At 42.0% G+C, this 24684-nt stretch overlaps 1 protein-coding gene across 3 annotated transcripts in view; it reads left to right on the forward strand.

The window, feature by feature from the left end:
- ATP8A2 (ATPase phospholipid transporting 8A2) overlaps window positions 1–12952 on the forward strand; it is a 1034865-nt gene extending 1021913 nt beyond the window's left edge. For 2 of the 3 annotated variants that reach the window (XM_077298312.1, XM_077298313.1), the window contains 2 exons: window positions 5479–5570; window positions 10534–12952. In XM_077298312.1, the coding sequence (XP_077154427.1) occupies window positions 5479–5570; window positions 10534–10631 (190 nt within the window). In that variant the 3' untranslated portion in view covers window positions 10632–12952. The remainder of the gene's footprint in view (window positions 1–5478; window positions 5571–10533) is intronic. The other variant, XR_013224076.1, reaches the window with a different exon arrangement.
- The last annotated feature ends 11732 nt before the right edge of the window (window positions 12953–24684 follow it).

Here is a 24684-nt window from a genome sequence, read left to right on the forward strand (position 1 = left end):
CTGTAATAATGATCTCCATCTTGGGCCCCATCCTGTAATAATGTCCCCATCCTGTAATAATGTCCCCGTCCTGTAATAATGTCCCCATCCTGTACGAATGTCCCCATCTTGTAATACGGTCCCCTATCCTGTAATAATGTCCCCATCCTGTAATAATGATCTCCATCTTGGGCCCCTTCCTGTAATAATGTCCCCCATCCTGTAATAATGCCCCCCATCCTGTAATAATGTCCCCCATCTTGTAATACGGTCCCCCATCCTGTAATAATGTCTCCATCCTGTAATAGTCCCCGTCTTGTAATAATGATCTCCATCGTGGGCCCCTTCCTGTAATAATGTCCCCATCCTGTAATAATGTCCCCGTCTTGTAATAATGATCTCCATCTTGGGCCCCTTCCTGTAATAATGTCCCCATCCTGTAATAATGTCCCCATCCTGTAATAATGTCCCCATCATGTAATAATGTCCCCATCCTGTACGAATGTCCCCATCTTGTAATACGGTCCCCCATCCTGTAATAATGTCCCCATCCTGTAATAATGATCTCCATCTTGGGCCCCTTCCTGTAATAATGTCCCCCATCCTGTAATAATGCCCCCATCCTGTAATAATGTCCCCCATCTTGTAATACGGTCCCCCATCCTGTAATAATGTCCCCATCCTGTAATAATGTCCCCGTCTTGTAATAATGATCTCCATCTTGGGCCCCTTCCTGTAATAATGTCCCCCATCCTGGTCATCTTCCTGGTATAATGTCCTCCGTTTTGCCACTATTCTCCAACACATTTTAAAAAAACACAAATTATTCTTCTTAGTTTTCTCCCCTCCCACAACATGTGGTTTCATCTTCTACAGCCTGAGCAGAGGCCAGCAGCTGACTTCACTGTGTCAGCCATGGGCAGCGCATGATGTGCCATGTGCTGCCCAGTTGACGTCAGCTGCTGAATTTTGATTGGCTGGTGGTGTTTATTGCACTATGGGGAGGTGGCAGATCTGTGCACTGCAACACATTTCTGCTTAATGTGCAAAGACTCATATCCAGCTGAAATACTTGTGGGCCCCTTTCTGCACGGGCCTGGTCATGGTTGCACCCCGTGACCTCTGGCCTCTGTGTATCACTGTACATAGCAGAATAAGTTAACAGTGAATTAAGCAGTGAGCTTGTTCTGATTGCAGTTCTTATAACCGTTATCTCTCTTCGTAACCATCTTTCAAGCTCTTTTATAGTTAGTTGAAGTTTATACTTAAACTGGTTATCAATCAGTTTAGAAGTTCATTTAGGTGAAGAGAGATAAGAGTTACAGACCCTGCCATCATATAAACTCATTGACGGATTAGTCTGTTAACTCATTCTGCAGTCTGCTATGTACGGTGATACATAGAGGATGTAAAAGTCAAATGTTCAAAAAATTAGCAAAAATGCTTTTTGGTCAAAATACTTACATTTAAGCACCCAAAGGTGTCTTTAATGCCAAAAGCACATAAAACTTCTGTCTGTTTGTAAATAAGCTACTTGATAGAGGTGGAGAATGGGCAGAGATGGAACTCAGTGTGTTTGCATCAGCTACTTGTGTGATAAGTGGTGGTAATTTCATAACTTGCATAGAAAGACAGTTCACATTTCCTGTGTGTAGAGAACAATCAGTAATAGATCATTCTGTGCAGACAGACTGCCATTGTTCTGGGCAGCACGTCCTGTTTGCTACCGATGATTTTTAACCCTTCGTTTCACCCGACGAACAAAGCAGCCTGTTTACTCTGATCAGTTATCAGGAAAGGAACATTCCTAGGAGTGCTCTATCACAATAATATACCATTGTAAGTCCATCTCAAGTCTCATTGAAGGAAATGCTCCAGTTCTGATGCAGATCAATCCTTCATACTAGTAGGGTAGATCTATAAGGGACTAATCCAACCTGCAGCAAATCCCACCTTCATAAAATCTAATTATTAGTACTGTAATATGCTTGAGATTTTTTGGGCAGAAACAGAGTATCCACCCTGTGTGAACAAATTATTATATTGGGTGCTGTTATTGGAAGGATAAGGGTTCCTCGTCTCGTGAAAAATCTTCATCAGGACTTCACATCTGTATATGATATTTACCATATTGTTTGCTGATCTGGTAGAGGGACCATTGGGCTTGTTGAAGGTTCTCATACACATTAGACTCCCAGCTCTCTCACGAAACATGATGTCCATGAGAGAAGAACCCAGTATGTTAAATTTCCAACGGACAATCCTTTGGTTATCTGGGAGATAAGCCTCTGCCAGAGGAGTCTGACAGCAGATTTCTCATGGATTAAGGTTGATCATACACATTACATGGCCAACAGCCATCTCAGCCAACTCTCCCATACACCGGAGCACTCATTCAACTGAGTGCTCCTGTATTCTCTCAACTTTTAACCCCACGACCGAGGAATCCTCTGTCCTCGCTATATGGAGCATGTCTCGCCCTGGGCAAACTTGCCCAGGCTCTGCCCTAAAGGCCTGAAAAATCCTCTTCCTATGTCCCTGAGGCTTTACACCATCCCGTTTTTAACCCTTAGTACTCTATCCCTAAGCTAAAGAATACATTTTATATTACAGTGTTAAACATCACATACAAGAACATTGGAAAACCGCACATTACATCAATGAAATGTTAGGAAGCCGCACGTAGCACAAGTGCTTGTTAATCAGGAGAGAGAAGGCAAATGAGGGTCCCCGCCACCTCCTTACTCTCCCATACACTTTGGACAATTGGACGAACCTGTTGATATCGGTGGGTTTGGTCGACATAACTCTAAGGTATTGTATGACCAGCTTGAGCCCATGGCCAATTGAACGTTCCTGTGTATGGGAGAGTCGGCAGACATATCCATTGACGGAACGATCTATTTGTCAACAACTATCTAATGTGTATGGGGGCATTTACACAACAGGTCCTGGGTCAACCGCAAACCCTACAAGATCTATAACTATGTCTCTGGTAATAAAAATTCACTGTCTAATGAAATATTTAGGTAGGTTATATGGTGCTAAGAAGTAGGGTTGGAGAATATCAGTTTTATTTAGAACACCAGAAGGATGCTTGGGATGCCTACCTATAACTCCGATCATGTGGAGTAAAGGACTTCTGACTGGTACCGTTCCCGCAGAATGTAACAATCACGCTACTGATGTTATTATACAAACATTCAGTATCTGCATCATATATCCCAACGCCAGATAAATCTAGTTAACCCCAATCATCTCCCCTTATGGCTGCAGTAAAGGTACGCAACGTCAAGACAAAGGAAGAGCAGGAAATGAAACACATTAAAAGCTGCGTGTCACTACGGCCCAAGGTCTGCTGATTGTCATCTATAGCTCCAGAATATATAGAGTATTATTATTCCTATATAGAATATGATATCTGCTGATATTCATTTTACTGCCCGGAGCAGATCTTACATTTAAGTGGACAGTCTCCCAATAAATCAGCATCAGTTATACATTAAGCTCTATCTGGCGCCATAGGTGATACATTATTCCTTGATTTCCTTAAGATAAATTTCATTTTAGTAACTAGATAAGATGCCGGCTTCAATTATTGACATGTTTCATTCTATATCACTCTGGTAAAGCAGTCTGAAAAAAAAATAATATTACATATATGAAGGAAAGAGGGTGTTACAGTTACTCCTTCTCCCGGACCTGTACCTGGGACGTTGGCTTTTGTCACCAGATGCCCAAGTATTCGTGCTATGAGTGGTCCAGCCACAGTGGCTGATGTAGCTGGGAGCTGTGGTGCCCTGCAGTCCGGCAGCATGGATGTATGTGCTGTACAGACTAAGTAATCAGCTTTTTGCTGCGGCCAATCGAACACCACCACACCCCACTATAACTCCCAGCTTACAGTCTATACTACCTCTGGTTCACTCCTGTTGCTCAGCCCTAGTTTATTCTCGTTCTGACCTCAGCCCAATGACTGACAAATCTTCTGACTTACGATTTGGTCCCTTGGTCTTCTTGGTTCTGACCCCATACACATCAGACAATTTTGGCCAACCGATTATTCAACCTTATCTCCCTGAGAACACAAGGATTGGCTGGTGGAAATCCAATGTGTTGGATCCTTCTCCTACCCGTTATCATTTGTCGGGCAGAATCGGTAGGTGCTTCTACTGTAGACATTAGACTGTTGGCTGATCCTTCTGAGGTTCGGTCTACTGTGGTCTAATCTGTATGGGGGCCTTTAGTGGTGGCTGTAGGCAACCAAAATTGTATAGTATAATTCTCTTTCTATGCAGCTAATTTTCAGAGCCCCTCCCCATATGCATAGAAAGAGGACCTGTCGGCCCTTTAGGACATTTTCCCTTTCCCCCTATGAAATCGCTATGGTGAGTTGGGCCTTTCCTCTGTTATTCCTCTTAGAAGCTTATGGGTGTGCCCCATACAATATGTATGACAGCACTGATAGGTCAGTGTCAGAATGATAACGGATACACCCCCAATTGATAACACCCAGATATCAATTAATGGGGACCCATTTTGGAAAATCTGTAACAAATATGCTGCGAGAATTTGGACGGGAAGTCGTGATCGTTTCCGTTTAATTTGAACATAGCCTTATACCTTCAAATCCCCCAGGATTTTAGATGGACATGTTTTAAAGGAATGTCCAATTTTTTGGAAAATACGTTCCCTTACAGTCTTCTCTTGATAACCTTGATGGTTAATGCCGACTACATGTATCCACTTATTATTACAATTAGATATTATATACCATGATGTAACAGCACTACTATACAACGTCTCTTTAATATGGCAATATAATTACTATTAAGTTACTGTAAATGGTATTTTCACTTCTCAGGTGCCAGGTCCTGTGGCACCACCTACAAGAGACATAGTTAGTGGGTAGCTGTACTTATGGCACAACACATAGGCCGGCAGGTATAATTGTGCTAGGTGTCTGTGGTCTATTGGCATTTTACTACAGAACTTAAAGGGATATTCCCAAAATATGACGTTATTCCCTATCCACGGGATAACTCACTGACTGGTGGGGGACCGACTGCTGAGTTCCCCCAGGTCTCTGGAACATGAGGATCGAGTTCTGGTTAGCCCTGTTTTCAATGGAGCAGATGTGCCCATTCTCAACCTCTGATTCATGCATTTTCTATGGGACGGCTTTCTTCAGTAGTCCCATAGACAATGAATGGAGCGGAGGTTGAGCATGAACATCAGAAAGTTATACCCTATTTTCGAAATAACTGTTTAGTGAGGTACCTAGTAAATTTAGGCCAAGTTCACAGGAGACACTAATGCAGAAGCTCCTTCTTTAGTTCTAGCCTTAGTTTTCTACATCATTGATAAGAAAAGTGCTCCTCTTAGTTTGCCAAAAAGCTTGTCGTCTGGTAAGAAGAGATCTTTCCAAATGTGAAGCGGCAGCTGTTTCCGGCCGGGCTGACATGCATTGAAAGTAATGTTTATTTGATCTCATTGCAGCTTGAATGAACGTGACCACTTGTTGAAGAGACTTGGCAGAAAAACCCCTCCAAGCTTGTTTCGTGCTAATTCCGTCCAGCAAAGTGTATCATGTAAGTATGCGAGTGTAAATAATACGGCCGGCTGCTTCCTGTAGGCAGGTGGGGATTTGATTTTAATTAAACTGAGCATCAGGTAGAGTTGATAGGAGAGGAAGCTTTTAGCTTGGAGTCTTGAATTTGCATTGTGATCTCTATCTGACCTCAGGCTAGGTAAGCTTTGTTAGAAAGGTAATGGCTGTTTTCTTGTGCTTGATAAAAGATAAATGCATTCTGCTTCCTATTCTGCACGAGTAATACTAGATACAGGCGAATCAATGAGCATTTCACCCTAAAATGATGCCAATTAACTGCAAATATATCTCCTTGGCTCATTCTGCTGATGAAGGGACTTTATACTCCGAGTGATGAGACCAAGATAAATGTTTTTGGAACTGATGCCTTCAAAACTGTATAGTGTCGCGAAGGTGAAGAGTGCAAAGAAAAATGCATGATGCCTACAGTGAAACATGGTGGTGGCAGTGTCCTTATCTGGGGCTGCATAAACGCTACTGGGAGCTACATTTCATTGAATGTACTGCTTTGTATAGAAAGAGAAGATGCTACCATCACTCCGTACCCTTGGTAGATGTGCACTTTTCCAACATGAAGATGATCCAAAACACACATCTGATATATTTCTGAAGAGCAAGTTGAAAGTGATTCAGTAGCCACATGTCTCCTGATCTGAATACAACCGAAACTCCTATGGGGGATTCTGAAGACACAAGTTGTCATCGCTCTTCATGGAGCATCCAGGCTCTACTTGAGGTCATTCTTGAAGAATGGAAAAAAATAGATGTTGCAATATCTTGCCGACTTGTTCATTCCATGCCTAGAAGATTTGATGCCGTCCTTAAAAATTATGGAGGTCATATAAAATAGTCGATGTAGTAGTTTTTGATGTGGGGTGTGCTCAATTTTGCTTCAACTAATTTGAGTAAAACTGAAGATTTTGTAATGAACGTCATTAACCTTACTTTCATAACATTGTAGTGAGGTTAATAATATAACGTTCATTACTAAATCTTCAGTTTCACTCCAATTAGTTGATTTCTATGAAACTCAGAGAACATTTTCTTAACCCATAACATGACACATGAAATTGTTCTGGTGTTCAGTGAGATATGGGGATGTACATTATCTATCTATCTATCTATCTATCTATCTATCTATCTATCTATCTATCTATCTATCTATCTATCTTTCTATCTATCTATCTATCTATCATCTATCTATCTATCTATTATCTATCTATCTATTATCTATCTATCTATCATCTATTATCTATCTATCTATCTATTATCTATCTATCTATCTACTGTATATAGAAAAAGAAAACAAAAAGCAGCACCAAAAGAAAACAGAAGGTGCAAAAAATCCTTCCGGGTGTGTACCAAACCTCATGCTATTATCCAGATAGACGAAGGCAGCACTCCAATAGAAAAAATATGTGTGATTTATTGGCCCATGTGCGACGTTTCAGTCCAGGATGTGGACCTTTCTCAAGCATAGTAAATACATACAGGGTGGACCATTTATATGGATACACCTAAATAAAATGGGAAGGGTTAGTGATCCAGATCGGCATGCTGAATTTGCAGAATGGGCAAAACAAAAATTGGAACAGGACCCTCCTTTTGCACAGAACATTATGTTCAGTGATGAGGCAAACTTTTTTGGGTGGGCCATTTATATGGATACACCTAAATAAAATGGGAATGGTGACAGTTTTCTTGCATATGGTGTCTTGCATTGAAATCTGCTGCAATGGCCCGGGTGCTGCGTTCACCAGACATCAACACAATTTCTATCTGCTCCTCACGTGTTAACCTCTGCGACATGTGGATGGCTGTAAACAAAGAGAAACTTGTAAATAACTCATGAAAGAATAAAGTTATGTTAAAACCAAGCACACCATTGTTTTTCTTGTGAAATTCTCAATAAGTTTGTGTCACATGACCCTCTTCCCATTGAAAAAAATAAAGTTGGATCCAAAATGGCCGACTTCAAAATGGCCGCCATGGTCACCACCCATCTTGAAAAGTTTTCCCCCTCCCATATACCAATGTGGCACAAACAGGAAGTTGATATCACCACCAACCATTCCCATTTTATTTAGGTGTCTCCATATAAATAGCCCAACCTGTATATTACCCATCAAATAATAATTCTGCAGCTACTTTCCGTTCTTCCTCTATTCCTCCTGGAAATATGTAAATAGACTGGTAGATGGATGTTGTCAGTACTACTCAGTGTTACACTCTGTACAGACACACTTTTTAGACGTAGGGAATGGCGACATCCAGTTTTCAGTTTAGTTATATGTTTCTAGGAGGAATAACAGAGGAGTGGCACAACTGGGAGATATATTCCTCATGAAATGCCAATTCTAAGTATTTCCTAAACAAAATAAAGCCTTCTTTATCGCTTACTGAGTTTGGGGTTGCCTACTTTAAACTGGCCAATCATGAATGAAAGCTTTTTCTTCCGACTGCCCTATGGACATGTGTGTTTGGCTCAGCCCATTCTGAGGTTCCCCCCATATATACAATCTTATGTTTACAAGCCTCTCAGCTGTTTCCAGAAAGCAGATGTGGACGTAGAGTAGAAAGCCAGTATATGCAGTAGATTGTCAGGGAGGGGAAGTTGTTGTATAAAAATACAACAGGAGAAAGGATCTAAAGTCTTATGGAGAGCAGAATTATATTTAAAAAAGGTTACTTTTTTACGGAATTTCTTGTGACAGCTATGTACTACCCTCCCTTACCAGTGGGGCAGTGGGGGGCATCTGGTGTTCTCATAAAAGTGAACAGTTACTCTATGTGACTGCACACTTCTGAATCTAGTCAACATGCGGTGCATATGCTGTAATGATTCAAAAGTACTGACAGTGAGAACAGACTTTCACATAACCACAAGTACGCAATTTGCATACTTCCAGTCACATTCTGACTAGACGTACCTGGCTTCTCTCAATACAAGAGAAATGAGAGAGGCGGAGCACGACTAGTCGGCACTTGCCTTCATAGTATGCAAATCACCGACTTGTGATCACGTGACTCTCCCCCTGCTCTCACTGGCAATACCAGTGAATACTGACAGCGTGCGCATGGCACACTGACAGGATTCAGAATGCTACAGTCTCATAAAGAGACTGAAGACTTTTATCAGACGACCAGACATTCCCTTTAAGTTTAAGTGAACTCTTCAGTCTTGAATAGCCCTGTTCTGTCTCTTCGAAAGGTGTCAATAAGAAGACCTCAAAGTCCCTTATGATAATGGAGAAGAGGTAATTATGTGTTTCGTACCTTTCTATGGGCAAATTGAGTTAGACGGCCATTTTGGTCCACAAAAAGCAATGTAGTAATGGTCGAGCATGTACATTTCTGCTCCATTTATCCCGAGGACTTTGAGTCCCTTGTTCTTGTGAATGGTGGCACCCCTATCAATCATCCACCATGATGAGGCATCATTTCTTGACCCAAAACTGGCAATATATATAATATAAGCACAGGCCAAAAGGAGTGCTATTACTGGTAATGTGGATAGGGATAAATCTATGGGAATAACTTTGTTTCTGGTATATTTTGCCTGGTAAAATATGTAAATTACGTAATAATTTATAAATCGTGATGTATAATCCCGAACCTACTTGTTACTACAGACTTTATTGGACCTCAGATAATTTTAATATGGTATTCCCCAAACTGCACATGGTGGGATCTTTGTGAGGCTTTAGACCTTTGTAAGAATTGCTGGAAATGAATGGTTTAGGGAACTTTGGATATGTCTTGTGTGACAGTCACTAACAGATGGAAGACATTTGTTTTTCTGTAGTGTGTATACATGAAGAGGAATATCATGGGGCAATGACAGGAACGAGGAGGGGGTGGAGGTATAGGATTCCAAAACAGATAGCAGGTTGAACCCTTAGGGTATGTGCACACGTCAGGATTTTGTCAGGATTTTGTCAGGCTTTTTCCTCAGGTTTTGTAGCCAAAACCAGGAGAGGGTGATAAATGCAGAAGTGGTGCATATGTTTCTATTATACTTTTCCTCTAATTGTTCCACTCCTGGTTTTGGCTACAAAACCTGAGGAAAAAGCCTGACAAAATCCTGACAAAATCCTGACGTGTGCACATAGCCTAAAAAGAATGTCCTGGAAATCATCTGCAGGCTGGTCATATATATATATAAGATGTTCCCTTCTCCGACCCTCCCCCATGCTGCTCCTGGGGTGGAAGATAAGCAGCTGCCAGATAGTACTGCCTCCAAGAGATGTACAAGTTAAAATCCAACCAGTTTGACCCTTGTTTCCTCCGATCAGTTGGCAGTTCCCATATTCATGGGGTTGAGGAACCGTCGATCAAGCGATTTTCCATCTGCAGATTATATAGACCTCAATATTCCCCATTATGTCAATGCTAGATGATAAGCAGCTGCCAGACACTTCATGGGCCACTTGTTGGCTTTTTCATCTCCCTGACAGCCGCCTTCATCTGCCAGGTCCATAGACATGAGATTGGTGGCATATGCCATCAGAATGGCCAGCAAACTTGTCCTTGACCACCTTTTTTTTAGTCAATGTATGAAATATGAGTTGTTACCCTAGAGTTCCTATAAGGCGGGTGTCCCACTTGCAACTGCAATGCGAGAAACTCTCGCGGGTCTCTCGCCTCAGTACCCGGCACTGCTGCCGGTGGTTCGGACCGGAGCGTTTAGCTGCATAGAAACACATGCAGCCCCACACTCTGGTCCCGAGTGCCGGCGGCAGTGCCGCGTATTGAGGCGAGAGACTCGCGAGAGTTTCTCGCATTGCAGTTGCAAGTGGGATACCGGCCTTACTTCTACAAATGCTACTTCCAGTCTTCCTCCTCGGTCATATCATATACTTCTTTCTTTTGTTATAATGTGCTATTCTTGAAATATTCTTCCACCCTTTCTCACTTCCTTTTTTTTTATTTTTATTTTTCAGACGGCTTTGCATTTTCTCAAGAAGAACACGGCGTTGTTTCCCAGTCTCAAGTTGTCCGATCCTATGACACAACAAAACAGAGAAGCGGGATAGAATAACAAAAGACCTCAGTGACTGGTGGTAGAAATAATGATCTTTGGACAATACTCCTACTGTTAACAGATATTTCGCTAAGTTTGGCCGCAGCAGCCAAAAACTGGGAAATCCATTTCTGTGGCCTTTGCCAATAAATTTCTTAACTTTTATTTTTATGTTCCACCAGCAGGACCTGCATGAGATTTCAATTAAACTATGCAGTACAGGTCTGTCTGGGAGCTAGGTGGTTAATATGTGTACTTTTTGCTAAGGCGCAGCTTGTTAAAAAAATTATTCTTTTGCTGTGCTCTTCTTCCGACCTTTTTTTTTACTGCAATTACATGCCTGTCTAGTAGCCATGTTTTTACATAGATACCACAATGGAATTCTGCAGTTAGGGGCCATACTTCCAGGGAACATTGTGGATTGAGAAAGGCTTGTGTTAGTAGCAAAAATGAAAAATATGAATTTAAAAGAGATTTTAAGAATGATCTGTAGCATCTTTCCATTATACATCTGTGCATTTAAATAGGTCCGCTTGGCCACCAATTCTAAGATCAGACCATTTAACAAACTTAATTTAGTGGAGATTTCCCATGATAGGAAGCAAACTGGAAAAATTACACACTAAGAATAAAAATCACAAAAAAATCTTTTTGACTCAGTAAAGTCTTATTTTCTTCAACTGAAAAGCTTGAAACTTTTTGGTGTTACATTTCCTCATTTGATGGAGGCATGATAATTGACCCAAAAAGTTGACCAGATAACTGTGGGCCAAAAGATATAGCTGTCATCTGCTGGCCAACATGTCTTGTAGGGGAGGCCATACACATTAGAATGATAATGTCAACCAAACCCATTAATTTCAACGATCTAATGTGTGTGACTTTCCCCCAAAGGCACATGTCTGGGGCAAAGAAGACCCAACTGTTGGATCTCAAGATCGAGGAAGCAATGGATTGGTTGCCTATCAACAAACTGGAAAGCGAAAGAATACTGAGTTCTGTTTGATTGTCAGCTGAGAACATTGGGTCGAAAATGGATGCCATTTTTTAACAGATCTATAGTTGAAGGTTTACTTAAATCCCACATCTGACATTCATGACCCAAATACGAACGACGATATCCAGAGTGCAGATCTCCGGACCCAAAACCTCATATATCTCTATAAGACTATTGATTTTGGGTCAGGAGACCCAAGTCCTTACTCAGGCTGTTAATTTTAGACATGTGTATCTGTGAATAACCTAATATTTATATCTTGTTCTTTTCTAGGAGCATAAAACACCTCCACGCAGTCCACTATATCCTATTACGCATTTCTATCCACTTACAATACGGCCAAACCACTTTCGAAAGAAATTTTTATGTTAACTAGTTCTGAGTGGGCCCATCCTTGAGCTCCTTTATTCCAAGTTTAAGTTTTGTTTTTTGTGTTTTTTTTTAGCTGTATACTTACTCTAGTCCCCTACAGCTAATCTAAGGGGCATTAACACTGCGCAATTATTCCTAGCAGCGCTTGTTTCAGGATAATCGCACAATGTAAACAGGCTGCTGATCACCTGATGAACGAGAAAATGCTCATTCATCAGGTGAAATAATATTTTTTGGTTGCCCAAAAGATCACCGTTCTTGGCATCACATTGTTCAGTGTAGGCAGGTCCTGCGCTGCCAAGAACAGAGGCGGTCTTTGCTTACTTAATGGCGGTTAATTAGAAATCGCTCTATAAGAATCTAAAGCGGGGTCGGCCATTGATCGATGGGTTAGAGTCGCGAAAATCGATCTACTCAACTCGAATTAACTTGCATTATATTGTTGTTTCATGGCAGTAGCACTTCCTATGGGTCAAAATTTATTTCAGGGCTTGCTTTTAGGATGTATCTGGCAATAATTAGCACATTAACACAACAATAATATATACAGCACTTAATATATATATTGGTGCTATTTATCTGCCAGTTGTTGGCCAATTGTTTGACTACAAAGCTTGTATGTATCATATATTACCTTGGAGCTGGCAATAAATTTGAAACTTGGCATCCAGCTCTTTATACTGCTTACATCACACTTCTTTTAGTATATATAAGGTTCTTTATGCTCAATGATATCACAGAGAAAGAACATAAAACCTACAGAGACAATAAATGGCCACACGTGCCTATCAGTCTCCACATCGGAGTAATTGGACCCATCACATTGTGTTACCTGCAGTCTCAGTGGACATTTCCTCTATATTTATGACATGTGGTGTTATATTTATTTATGGACTATATATTTTGGTTTACATTGGTTTTGCAAAAATGTACTTAGCGTTCCACAAATAAAAACAAAATATTGCCTATGAAGTTGCTGATGTTTCTTGTTAGCAGAAAGGAGATGGGAGAGCCTAAAATTATGATAAATCACTGGGCACAACTTGTTGGACGGTATACTGGGGCCCAAATGTTTGCAAACAAAAAGTCATTAATAATAATGATCTGATTTATAATTATGTCAACATACAATTATTTCCAATGTGCTAGAGGATAACGCTGACAGCCCAAAGCAGCAGTGGTCAGAAAGCCTATATGAACTGGACTAGCTTAGGATTGTATTTTTGACATTAACAACATTTTGAGAGGTGGTAATAATAATAATAATCTTTATTTTTATATAGCGCTAACATATTCCGCAGGGCTTTACAGTTTGCACACATTATCATCGCTGTCACCAGTGGGGATTACAATCTACATTCCCTGTATGGTCTTTGAAGTGTTGGAGGAAACCGGAGAACCCGGAGGAAACCCAGCAAACACGGGGAGAACATACAACCTCCTTGTAGATGTTGTCCTTGGTGGCATTTGAACCCAGGAATCCAGCGCTGCTTTTCTTTTGTAAATGGGTATCCATATTGACTGGTTAGTTGAGGTCTGGGTCTGGCATTTGGGGGTCTACTTTATTTTAGACCTACAGAATGCTGGAATTATGTATAAAGAATATGATGGATTATGAGCGCTCTAGCACCATATACAGTAATCATGATGTCATCATGCAAGACATGTGTGATGTCATTGCAGGAAGCGTTTTAGTATGGTGGCATAGGTAAAGTTTTTACATAACTGCCCAGGATGTTTAATCTGTCAAAATTACCTAATGCACCATAAAGGTGTCCTCTGTTTGGAGTCTCAAAAGTACGCTCAGTAAGGGTCTATTTACGCAGAACGACTGACTGCACTAAACGCCTGGCAATCGGTAAACGTTTACCGATCGTTTATCGTTTACTAGCCTGTTTACACTGGCAGATGGCGGTAAACAATGCTCACTGAACGATCTGGAATAGATCGCTCAAAGCGCAAAGGCTGTCATGGTTCTTGGCGTCGCAAATCCTGTTTATGCAGAACAGTGCACCATTGAGAACGATGATCTTTTCCTCTGCGCAAAAGTTAATTTCAGCCAATTAATGAGAATATATGCAGTTTAAGAGCAGCTCTCAATCTGAGAGACCAGATCCATTTATGAATCATGTAGATGGTTATTTATCTACCCAAGACTTTCTCCATCAAAATTAACGACATGTGAGAACCTGAACCTTCGATGATCAGATGATCACCACAATGGCTCCAATATGAAAAGCGCCGTCTATAATCACACGTGTATCATTCCAAATACTTAAGGTTAAATAGATATCAGTTGGGTAGATTTGGGCCAACTTTGCATTACATCGACAGCTATTCATCTGTCCACAGCTTGGAGAACCTGTGACGATCAGCTAATCATGACGGTGGATCCAATCTGAAATAATTGTGATGACTCAACCCCCTGAGACTAAGTTTTTCCTTTTAGCCTTGATGTTTGGCTGATCCTTTTGAAAGTATATTCTTCCAAAGGTTTCCCAGTAAAATGACATTTTTCCAAGTGGATCAGCTGTCCTAACTATGTGATTTATTGGGGCACTTTAATTCTTCCTTAATTGAGGTCACTTACGTTATGTTCTCTCCCTTACACTAAGCTACTTTGCATATGGCACCGAGGCAAAAGTCAATGAGAATTGCATATGGCTCCTATCACTTGGTCATTGACAGCGTGACACAGGGTTGCACTTTATCAGCATTTTAGGACAGTAAAGTAAACTTATGATAAGCCTGGAGATCCTCCCAGGTCAGGACCCTGCATTCTTCCTGCCTAAGTGTATCTCAGTAATCAGATTCACTGACCTTGATCTGTGTTTTTTTTCTTTTGCACAATCTTGATGCTTCTCCCAGGAACAACCATTGAATATAAAAAAAGATCGGCTTTACCTGATATATAAAAAGGCAAAGAAAATCTAGATATTTAATTAATGATATTGTCTCTATTCTTAGTAATTTCGTATGTAAAAATACGTAGAAAAATATTTAGCGAATGACTGATCTGTGTAAAATTCTCTCAAATTGATTATCGAAACAGATAAAAGGTATTGTCTTCTAGTAACAGCCCCTCTGTTGGGCATCATCGAAGTCTAAAGCCCCCGTCACACTAAGCGAGGTCGCTAGCGAGATCGCTGCTGAGTCACAAGTTTTGTGACGCAACAGCGACCTCAGTAGCGATCTCGCTATGTTTGACACGTAGCAGCGACCAGGCCCCTGCTGCGAGATCGCTGGTCGTGTTTGAATGGCCTGGACCTTTTTTTGATCATTGAGGTCCCGCTGACATCGCTGGATCGGTGTGTGTGACACCGATCCAGCGATGTCTTCACTGGTAACCAGGGTAAACATCGGGTTACTAAGCGCAGGGCCGCGCTTAGTAACCCGATGTTTACCCTGGTTACCATCGTAAATGTAAAAAAAACCAAACACTACATACTCACATTCCGGTGTCCGTCAGGTCCCTTGCCGTCTGCTTCCCGCACTGACTGACTGCCAGCCGTAAAGTGAAAGCACAGCACAGCGGTGACGTCACCGCTCTGCTGTTAGGGCCGGCGCTCAGTCAGTGCAGGAAGCGGATGCCGGGGGACGTGAAGGTGAGTATGTACTGTTTGTTTTTTTACATTTTACACTGGTAACCAGGGTAAACATCGGGTTACTAAGCGCGGCCCTGCTCTTAGCAACCCGATGTTTACCCTGGTTACCCGGGGACCTCGGCATCGTTGGTCGCTGGAGAGCGGTCTGTGTGACAGCTCTCCAGCGACCACACAGCGACTAAACAGCGACGCTGCAGCGATCGGCATCGTTGTCTGTATCGCTGCAGCGTCGCTAAGTGTGACGGGGCCTTAAGAAGTTCTCGCTGCTGCAGATCTGGCCAGTCCATGAATGGATACTACTGGCAATTGTAGGGGGAAATTTCCAAATTTCTACCATGTTCCATCAGATACATATCGTGGAGAAAAGTACTGGGATCCAATATCTTATTCATTGAATTCAAGTTTTTCCTTTAGTTCCATTGTATGTATAAAATGTATAAAAATGTATAAAATCTGGCCTTCCGCCATGCTGTCTGCCTCTACTAACTTGTGACAGAATGGCTCATTGTAAAGAGGTCACTGATGTCAGAGCGGTTCTATAACAGGACATTACAAATCAGGTCATGACATTTGTTTCCTCCTAAATATTCCATATTCCACCACCACTTATGAGTGGTATCATTGAGTAGTGAAAGGAACCGCAGAAACCCAGCCATGAAGTGGAGACCACGTACATTTACAGAACTGGGTCACCGAGTGCTGAAGAGCAGAGGGCAGAATGTCACCAACGCTCTACTGACTTCATAACTGAAGAGTCCAAACCTCCTCTGGTATCAACATCAGCACAAAACTGTGCACCATGACATGGGAGCTGCATGCAATCCTAACATCACCAAGCAAAATGCCGCACGTCAGATGGAGTGGTATAAAGCTGTCACCATAGGAGCAGTGGAAACGTGCTCTGTGGAGGCACGAATCATGCTATTTTCTCTTGCCTCTGATAAACAAGTCTGGGTTTGGAAAATACCAGGAGAACGTTACCTGCTTGACTTCATTGTGCTAACGGTAAAAGTTGGCAAAGGAGGGATAATACTTTGGGGTTGATTTTCAGGGATTGAAAGGCTCCTTAAATCCAGTTAGTACCAATACATTTTGGAGAATTGTAGTTTTTAATTTTGTGGGAACAGTTTGGATTGGAGAAGGCCTTTTTCTGTTTCTCATGACTGTACGCAAAACAGGGTCCATAAAGACATGATTGGGTGAGTTTGGTGTGGAGGAACATGACCGGCTGCATAGAGCTTTGATTTCACTCCAGTCGAACAACATTGGGATGGACAAGAACATTGATTGTGAGCCTGGCCCTCTTCTCCAACAATCAGTGTCTAATCTCACAAATGTTCTACAAGATGATTGGGCAAAAATATCCACATACATCTCCAAAATCGTGTAGAAATCCTTCTCAGAAGAGTGAAAGCTGTAACAGCTGCAAAGTGGGGACCAACTAATTATTAATGTCTATGGATTTAGAGTGGGATATCTTAAAATTTCCTGTAGGTGTAATGTGTAGATGTCCAAATGCATTTGTCCATATAGTGCATGAAATAGATAAAAATGGATGTGGCCCCCATAATGCCTTTGTGCCCAGTGCGTAAATCTTTATTCTCTCCTTGGCTCACTGGATATACTTAAGGTCCCTCGGTTTCAGGACATCTGGTGTACTGTAGTACAATCATCCTAGATAAGGCTTCTGGTAATACGAAATGTCTGTCGTACACCAATCCTACACTAATAGGGAGTGTGCACACAACATCTTTTTGAGGTGGGTGAACCCACCGAGTTTTTCAAGAGGAAGTCGCTTCCAGAAACGCCAGGGCCTTTATTCCCAAAGCGTTTTTTATCGTTTCTTTAGTTGTTCCCTTAATGTTTTTGTCCTTTGGTGTGTTTTTTTTTTTTTGAGCATTTCCACTTCGTTTTCTGGGGCGGTGTCTCTTTTTACTGGCATTTTTCCATTTTTTTTTTTTACTCCATGAAATGATTGTTAAGGAACCACTATCTGTTTTTGTAGCTAAAACACTGGCAAAACACTTAAAAAGATGCCCAGACATCTTTTAGGTGTCTTTTGAGCCTTACCATTGACTTCTCGAAAATATTGAGTGTCTTCGAGTGGAAAACATCTGAGAAATCCTCCGCTCAATTATTTTAACTGCTTGACGTCTTTGGAAACCTGATCCGGTTAAAAGAAGCTCAAAACCCTGAACATAGTCATTTTTACACAGAAATTTTCATTCTTTTGAGCATTTTTTGAGTGCTTTTAAGGTGGTTTTGGGAGTGGAACCCTTCTGAAAAAGATGTTGTGTGTACAAACCCTTAGGAAGCCATAGGAATCATTGTTTCTAGGGGAGAATACTTCTGCATTACAACCTATACTGTGGCAACAAACAGCGGTGCACAGTGATGGTACTCCATATTCAAGGATCTGCTTTGTGTATGGTGCAAAAAAGTGAAATTTTCACAGCACGTCTATTCTTATTTATGCAATTTTTTTTAATTATTTTCTCATCTACCATCCTATTTGGGGCTCCTGCATCTCCTATTGCACATTCATATAATAAAATGATATGGTTTTGTAGGACAATTTTGAGATAATTGAGATGTAAGGGATATAAGGTGCATTTACAGTTCATTGATTTGTTGGCTGGAGATGAAAAGATTATCTTCTGCTGAAATTAAAGCAGAAATGTCTAAACGGACATTCTACCCACTGTGTATTTATCCCGTGAATGTTCCCTATGAACCCAGTAAACTGCAGAGACCTCCAGAATAAATGCCGGTTTGTTATAATTGTCTAATACCAACAATTTTGCTAACTAGATTAAATTAAAAGGCAATAACCAAAGTATTTGGAGTTAAACGGGAAGGCCTTACTTGTTATTTGCAGACGCGATCTTGCCCTCGTTCACTGCTATTTATTAAAAAAGGGACTTGTTATTTCAGTAAAAAATACTTGTAATTCCCATGAAATAACAATATTGCAGCATCCATGCTTAGAAATCTCTATCTCTACATTGTGCTATTGCTCTGTAATTCTTCCTAAATATGGATGACTAAAATGGCAACTGGGTGTTACTAATCCCTTTATCAAAGGGGTGTGTCTGTCACTGCCAGTCCCAATTGTACAGTATCATGGAGTGGTCAGGGACACCCACCAATTGGTGACTCCCAGTTGCCAATTTTTTCAGATATTTCTACAAGGAATAACAAAGTAACTGCACGACACAGAGCTCTCAAAAAAAAGATGATCCAGAATTTTCATGTTTTGGGGAATAGAAGTAATTAGTAAAATAGAAAAGTCAGGAATCTTGATAAGTCATCTTTAACCCCTTGGCAGTAGCGTAGCTACTGGAGGGGGCCATCGCCCCGGGCCCGGGCTCAGAGGGGGCCCACCCGGAGCTACGCTACTGTAACTGTATTGGCGTGCACAGAACGCCGGTACAGTTACCTTCTGCGGCAGAGCAGGGAGAATCGATCTCCCTGCTCTGCTGCCCGCTATGGGGCCCCTGAGCAGGTCGGGGGGCCCGGTGCCAGTAGTGGGCCCCCCGCCCATCACCGCACTGATGAGGGAAGGAGCGCTGCTATTTCTAGTGCAGTAATGCAGTTCAGTTTTCGTGTTTCATGTTTGCATGTTTCAGCGCTACAGTGTGCTACCTTATTTGCTTGACTGTATACGAGTTGGTGACTCTAGGTTCAGCACCTGTTCACACTTAGTCTATGTTTGGATGTGACGGTCAGTTTTTTCAAATGTGAAAAACTTTGGACCGCACTCGGATGACATCCAAGTGCAGTCTGATTTTCACAGGCTGGCAGAATGGAGAAACTTTTTTTTTTCTCTGCACATCCAAGAAAAACTGATGCCACTCTGATCAGAGTCTGATCAGAGTAATCTGTCTGTTTTCCTCAGATGGAGCAAAAACGGCAGTGTGACCCTTATTTTATAGCTCATCATTTACACTACATATTGCATACTACATCCTCCAGGGAGATTACAAAAATAAATAAAAAAAAGTAAAAAAGAAAATGTTATAAAAAATATTTTACAATATTTCAAAAAATATAAAAAGTAGCATTTCCTTCCCTTTTTCCAGTTTAAAAATAAAAATATCCAATCTATCAAAATCTAAAAATAATTAATCTGATGTAAAATGAGAAAAAAATCCAATCTGTCCCAAAATGATATCAGTAAAAGCTCCAGTTTGTAACACAAAAGCTAAATTCTCTCACTGCTCCATTGCCAGAAAAATAAAAAAAAGTTATGGGTCATAGAAAATGGTGACAAAAACAAATTTATTTATTTTTTTGCAATTTTTGCTACTACTGTATTCTCACTGACCTGAAGAATGATATTGCCTGGTCATTTTTACTAGACAACAAATATCGTAAAAATTAAACCTAAAAACTGTCAGAATTGTAATTGTTTAAACTATTTCATCCCACTTGAAATTCTTTTTCCAGTTTTTACGTACATTATAAGGTAACTTGAATAGTACATTAAAAACTTCAATTCATCCAATATTGAACGAGTCTTCATACAGCTATGGAAAAATGAAAAAGTTATGGTTCTTGGAAGAAGGGGAGGAAAAAAACAAAAGTGCAAAAACGATAAACTGGCACAAATCCCACTATTAAATGAAATATATACAATGTTCTTTATTTTTATTACTTAACGACTTTCAGCTCGATCTCAAGCCATGGCAATTTGGTGAATGAGCGCTCTGTAGGAAGATCAATCTTGTGCAAGCCTAGATAGGTCCTCTAGAGTCTTTTCCGCTGTTATGTTCATAGTATCAAGCCATCGAGTTGCTGGTCTTCCGCTTCACCTTGTTCCTTCTATTCTTCCGACCATGATGTCCTTCTCCGGTGATTGCTGTCTGCTCATGATGTGTCCAAAGTAGACAAGTCGTAGCTTGGTGATCCTTACTTCGAGTGACATTTCTGGCTTGATTTGTTTTAAAATTAGTGATGGGCCAACCCCTGGATGTTGGGGTCTGGTGGGTTTGGCCAAACAGTTAAAAAACATTCAGTACGGTTACCAGAACAGTACCCGAACCCAGACCCCATTCAGATGAATGAGGGGCCTAACCATCTGTTGTTTGCCGCACTGTCATCTGCATGACAGTGCAGCAAACACTGCCTCTGGCGATAATATCATCACTGTTGGTCAGAGAGCTGCGGTTCCCACGCTGTCAGATTACATTGTGAGCCAGCAGCTGTGACCGGAGGTAAAAACTTTACCTCCCATCACAGAGGCATCGACTGATGAGAGAGTACTGCTCCCATCAATGTACACCTGCTGCCGCTAATAACAGTGAGAGAAGGCGTTGGCTGATGCCAGTATTTATCAGCCGGCGCCTGCACAATAAAATCACATGGGGTCTTCCTATCTACTATATAATTGTCTAAGGGTCACTTCCGTCTTTCTGTCTGTACTTCTGTCTGTCTGTCTGTCACGGATATTCATTGCTCGCGGCCTCTGTCTGTCATGGAACCCAAGTCGCTGATTGGTCGTGGCAAAACAGCCACGACCAATCAGCGACGGGCACAGTCTGGCAGAAAAATGGCCGCTCCTTCCTCCCCGCAGTCAGTGCCCGCTCCATACTCCCATCCAGTCTGCGCTCACACAGGGTTAATGGCAGCGTTGACCGTGGTGTAACACACTCGGTTAACGCTGCTATTAACCCTGTGTGACCAACTTTTTACTATTCATGCTGCCTATGCGGCATGAATAGTAAAACGATCTAATGTTAAAAATAATAATAAAAAAAAAATCGTTAAATACTCAGCGTCCGTCGGCCCCTCGGATCAGGAACAGGCCTTTCCCGCTCCTCGTAATGCTCCGGTAACCGGTCCATGCTGCGATCTCGCGAGATGATGACGTAGCGGTCTCACGAGACCACTACGTCATCATCTCGCGAGACCGCAATGCGCTCTTGAGACCGGAGCGCACGAGCAGCGTCGGTAACCGCTTCACTTGGATCCGGAGGCTCCGGAAGGTGAGTATATAACTATTTTTTATTTTATTTCTTTTTTTTTAAAGGGATATGATGCCCACATTGCTATATACTACGTGGGCTGGGCAATATACTACATGGGCTGGGCAATCTACTACGTGGCTGGGCAATATACTACATGGGCTGTGCTATATACTACGTGGCTGGGCAATACACTACATGGGCTGTGCTATATACTATGTGGCTGGGCAATATACTACGTGGACTGCGCAATATACTACGTGGGCTGCGAAATATACAACGTGGGCTGCTCAATATACAACGTGGCCTGCGCAATATACAACGTGGGCTGCGCAATATACAACGTGGGCTGCGCAATATACTACGTGGGCTGCGCAATGTACTATGTGGGCTGTGCAATGTACTACGTGGGCTGCACAATGTACAACGTGGGCTGCACAATGTACAACGTGAGCTACGCAATATACTACGTGGGCTGCGCAATGTACTACGTGGGCTGCGCAATGTACTACGTGGGCTGCGCAATATACTGCGTGGACTGCCCAATATACATGGGCTGCACAATATACAATGTGGACTGCGCAATATACAACGTGGCCTGCGCAATATACTATGTGGGCTGCGTAATATACTACGTGGGCTGCGCAATATACTACGTGGGCTGCTCAATGTACTACGTGGGCTGCGCAATGTACTACGTGGGCTGCGCAATGTACAACGTGGGCTGCGCAATGTACTACGTGGGCTGGGCAATGTACTACGTGGGCTGCACAATGTACTACGTGGGCTGTGCAGTGTACAACATGGGCTGCGCAATGTACTACGTGGGCTGCGCAATGTACTATGTGGGCTGCGCAATGTACTACGTGGGCTGCGCAATATACTACGTGGGCTGCGCAATGTACAACGTGGGCTGCGTAATGTACAATGTGGGCTGCGCAATGTACAATGTGGGCTGCGCAATGTACTATGTGGGCTGCGCAATATACTACGTGGGCTGCGCAATGTACTACGTGGGCTGCGCAGTGTACTGCGTGGGCTGCGCAATGTACTGCATGGGCTGCGCAATGTACTGCGTGGGCTGTGCAATGTACTGTGTTGGCTGCGCAATGTACTGCGTTGGCTGCGAAATATACTACGTGGGCTGCGCAATGTACTATTTGGGCTGCGCAATGTACTACGTGGGCTGCGCAATGTACTGCGTGGGCTGCGCAATGTACTGCATGGGCTGCGCAATGTACTGCATGGGCTGCGCAATGTACTGCGTGGGCTGTGCAATGTACTGTGTTGGCTGCGCAATGTACTGCGTTGGCTGCGAAATATACTACGTGGGCTGCGCAATGTACTATTTGGGCTGCACAATGTACTACGTGGGCTGCGCAATGTACTGCATGGGCTGCGCAATGTACTGCATTGGCTGCGCAATGTACTGCGTGGGCTGCGTAATATACTACGTGGGCTGTGCTATACACTACGCATACATATTCTAGAATACCGATGCATTAGAATCGGGCCACCATCTAGTTTTTGATAAACAGCATTACAAAACTGACAGCTGTGGGCTTCAACTCTCAGCTGTCAGCTTATCATGGCTGGTTATCAAGAATGGAGGGGTCCCCACGCTTTTTAAAATTATTTAAATAAATAATTTTTTAAAACGCCGTAGGGTCCCCTATATTTTCGACAACCAGCCACGCTAAAGCAGACAGCTGGGGGCTGATATTCTCAGGCTGGTAAGGGGCCATGTATATTTGTCCCCCCATCCTAAAAATAGCAGCCGCCCCAGAAAATGTGCATCTATTAGATGCGCCAATTTCCACTTGCCCTGTGATGGAGGCAACTGGTGTTCATATTTGTGAGGTTGACGTGACCTTTGTATTTTCAGCTCACATCAAGTCCAGCAGTTAGTAATGGAGAGACGTTTAAAAGATGTCTCTCCATTACTAATACCATAGTTATGTTGTCAGTAAAAACGGCCAGAATAAAATCCTTTATTTGAAATAAAAATACACACTGTTTTGCAAATTTATTTAAAAATAACAAACACAGTTATACTCACCTGACATTCATTCCATTGAAGCCCTTGTCCCCTGTAAAAAAAGAAAATAATAAACAAAAATACTTCATTAACGCCCATCCAATTGAAGTCCTGGTCTCTTGTAAAAAAAAATAAAAAATAAAACAACAATATCCCTTACCTGTCTGACATACTGTCTCACTCTGTAATCCATGTCTGTGATTATTGTTTTTCAACATGGATGGTACCAAGATGCGACCGTCCATTGTTAGTGACTAGCGGTACGTCATCAAGCTTACCGCAAGTCACTAAGGCTGCATTCCAAGCTCACTTCAGTGTGAGCCAGGCCAATTAACTGCAGTGAGCTCAGTAAGATCACCGCTAGCACTGTGAGAAAAAGTGTCACAGTGCAATGCTGAGCTCAGTAATTTCACTGAGGTTCACTGAGATAAATTTCAGTCATTTGCCATAATTTAAAAAAAAAAATGTATTTTATTTTTATTTATCAGCCACTAGTGCTCTTGGTGTTATTAGCGGCATCAGATGTAGGCTGATTGGAGTAGTACTCACATCAGCCGACGATTCTGTGACCTTAAGTATATTTTTTACCACCGGTCACAGTTGTTGTCGCTTTGACCAGCGGTAATAATCTTACCGCTGATCAGAGCTGCTGATATTTCTCACACTGTCATGCAGTAGACAGTGTAGGAAACACACAATCTTTGAGGTGCCGAGCCCGAACAGTAACACGGAATTTCTGAATAAGTCTATGCCTGAAAAGTAGGTGTCCAGTATGGATCCCGAACATTAATGTTCGGGTTCACCCATCACTATCTAAAACTGATTTATTTGTTCTTCTTGCCAACCATGGTATCGACAACTTCCTTCTCCAGCACCACATTTGAAAGGTATCGATTCTTCTTCTGTCTTGTATCTTTATCATCCAGGTTTTGTATCCATATATTACTACAGAAAAGACGAAACTATGTATGAGTCGTGTTTTTGTCGCCAGTGAAATGTTTCTTGACTGAAAGACCTTGTCCAGTGACTTCATTATTGATTTGCCCATAGTTATTCTCCCATTGACTTCTGGAGTCGTCACTGCATCTTGAGT

Source organism: Ranitomeya variabilis, chromosome 3, assembly GCF_051348905.1.
Source record: "Ranitomeya variabilis isolate aRanVar5 chromosome 3, aRanVar5.hap1, whole genome shotgun sequence".
Lineage (NCBI taxonomy): Eukaryota > Metazoa > Chordata > Amphibia > Anura > Dendrobatidae > Ranitomeya > Ranitomeya variabilis.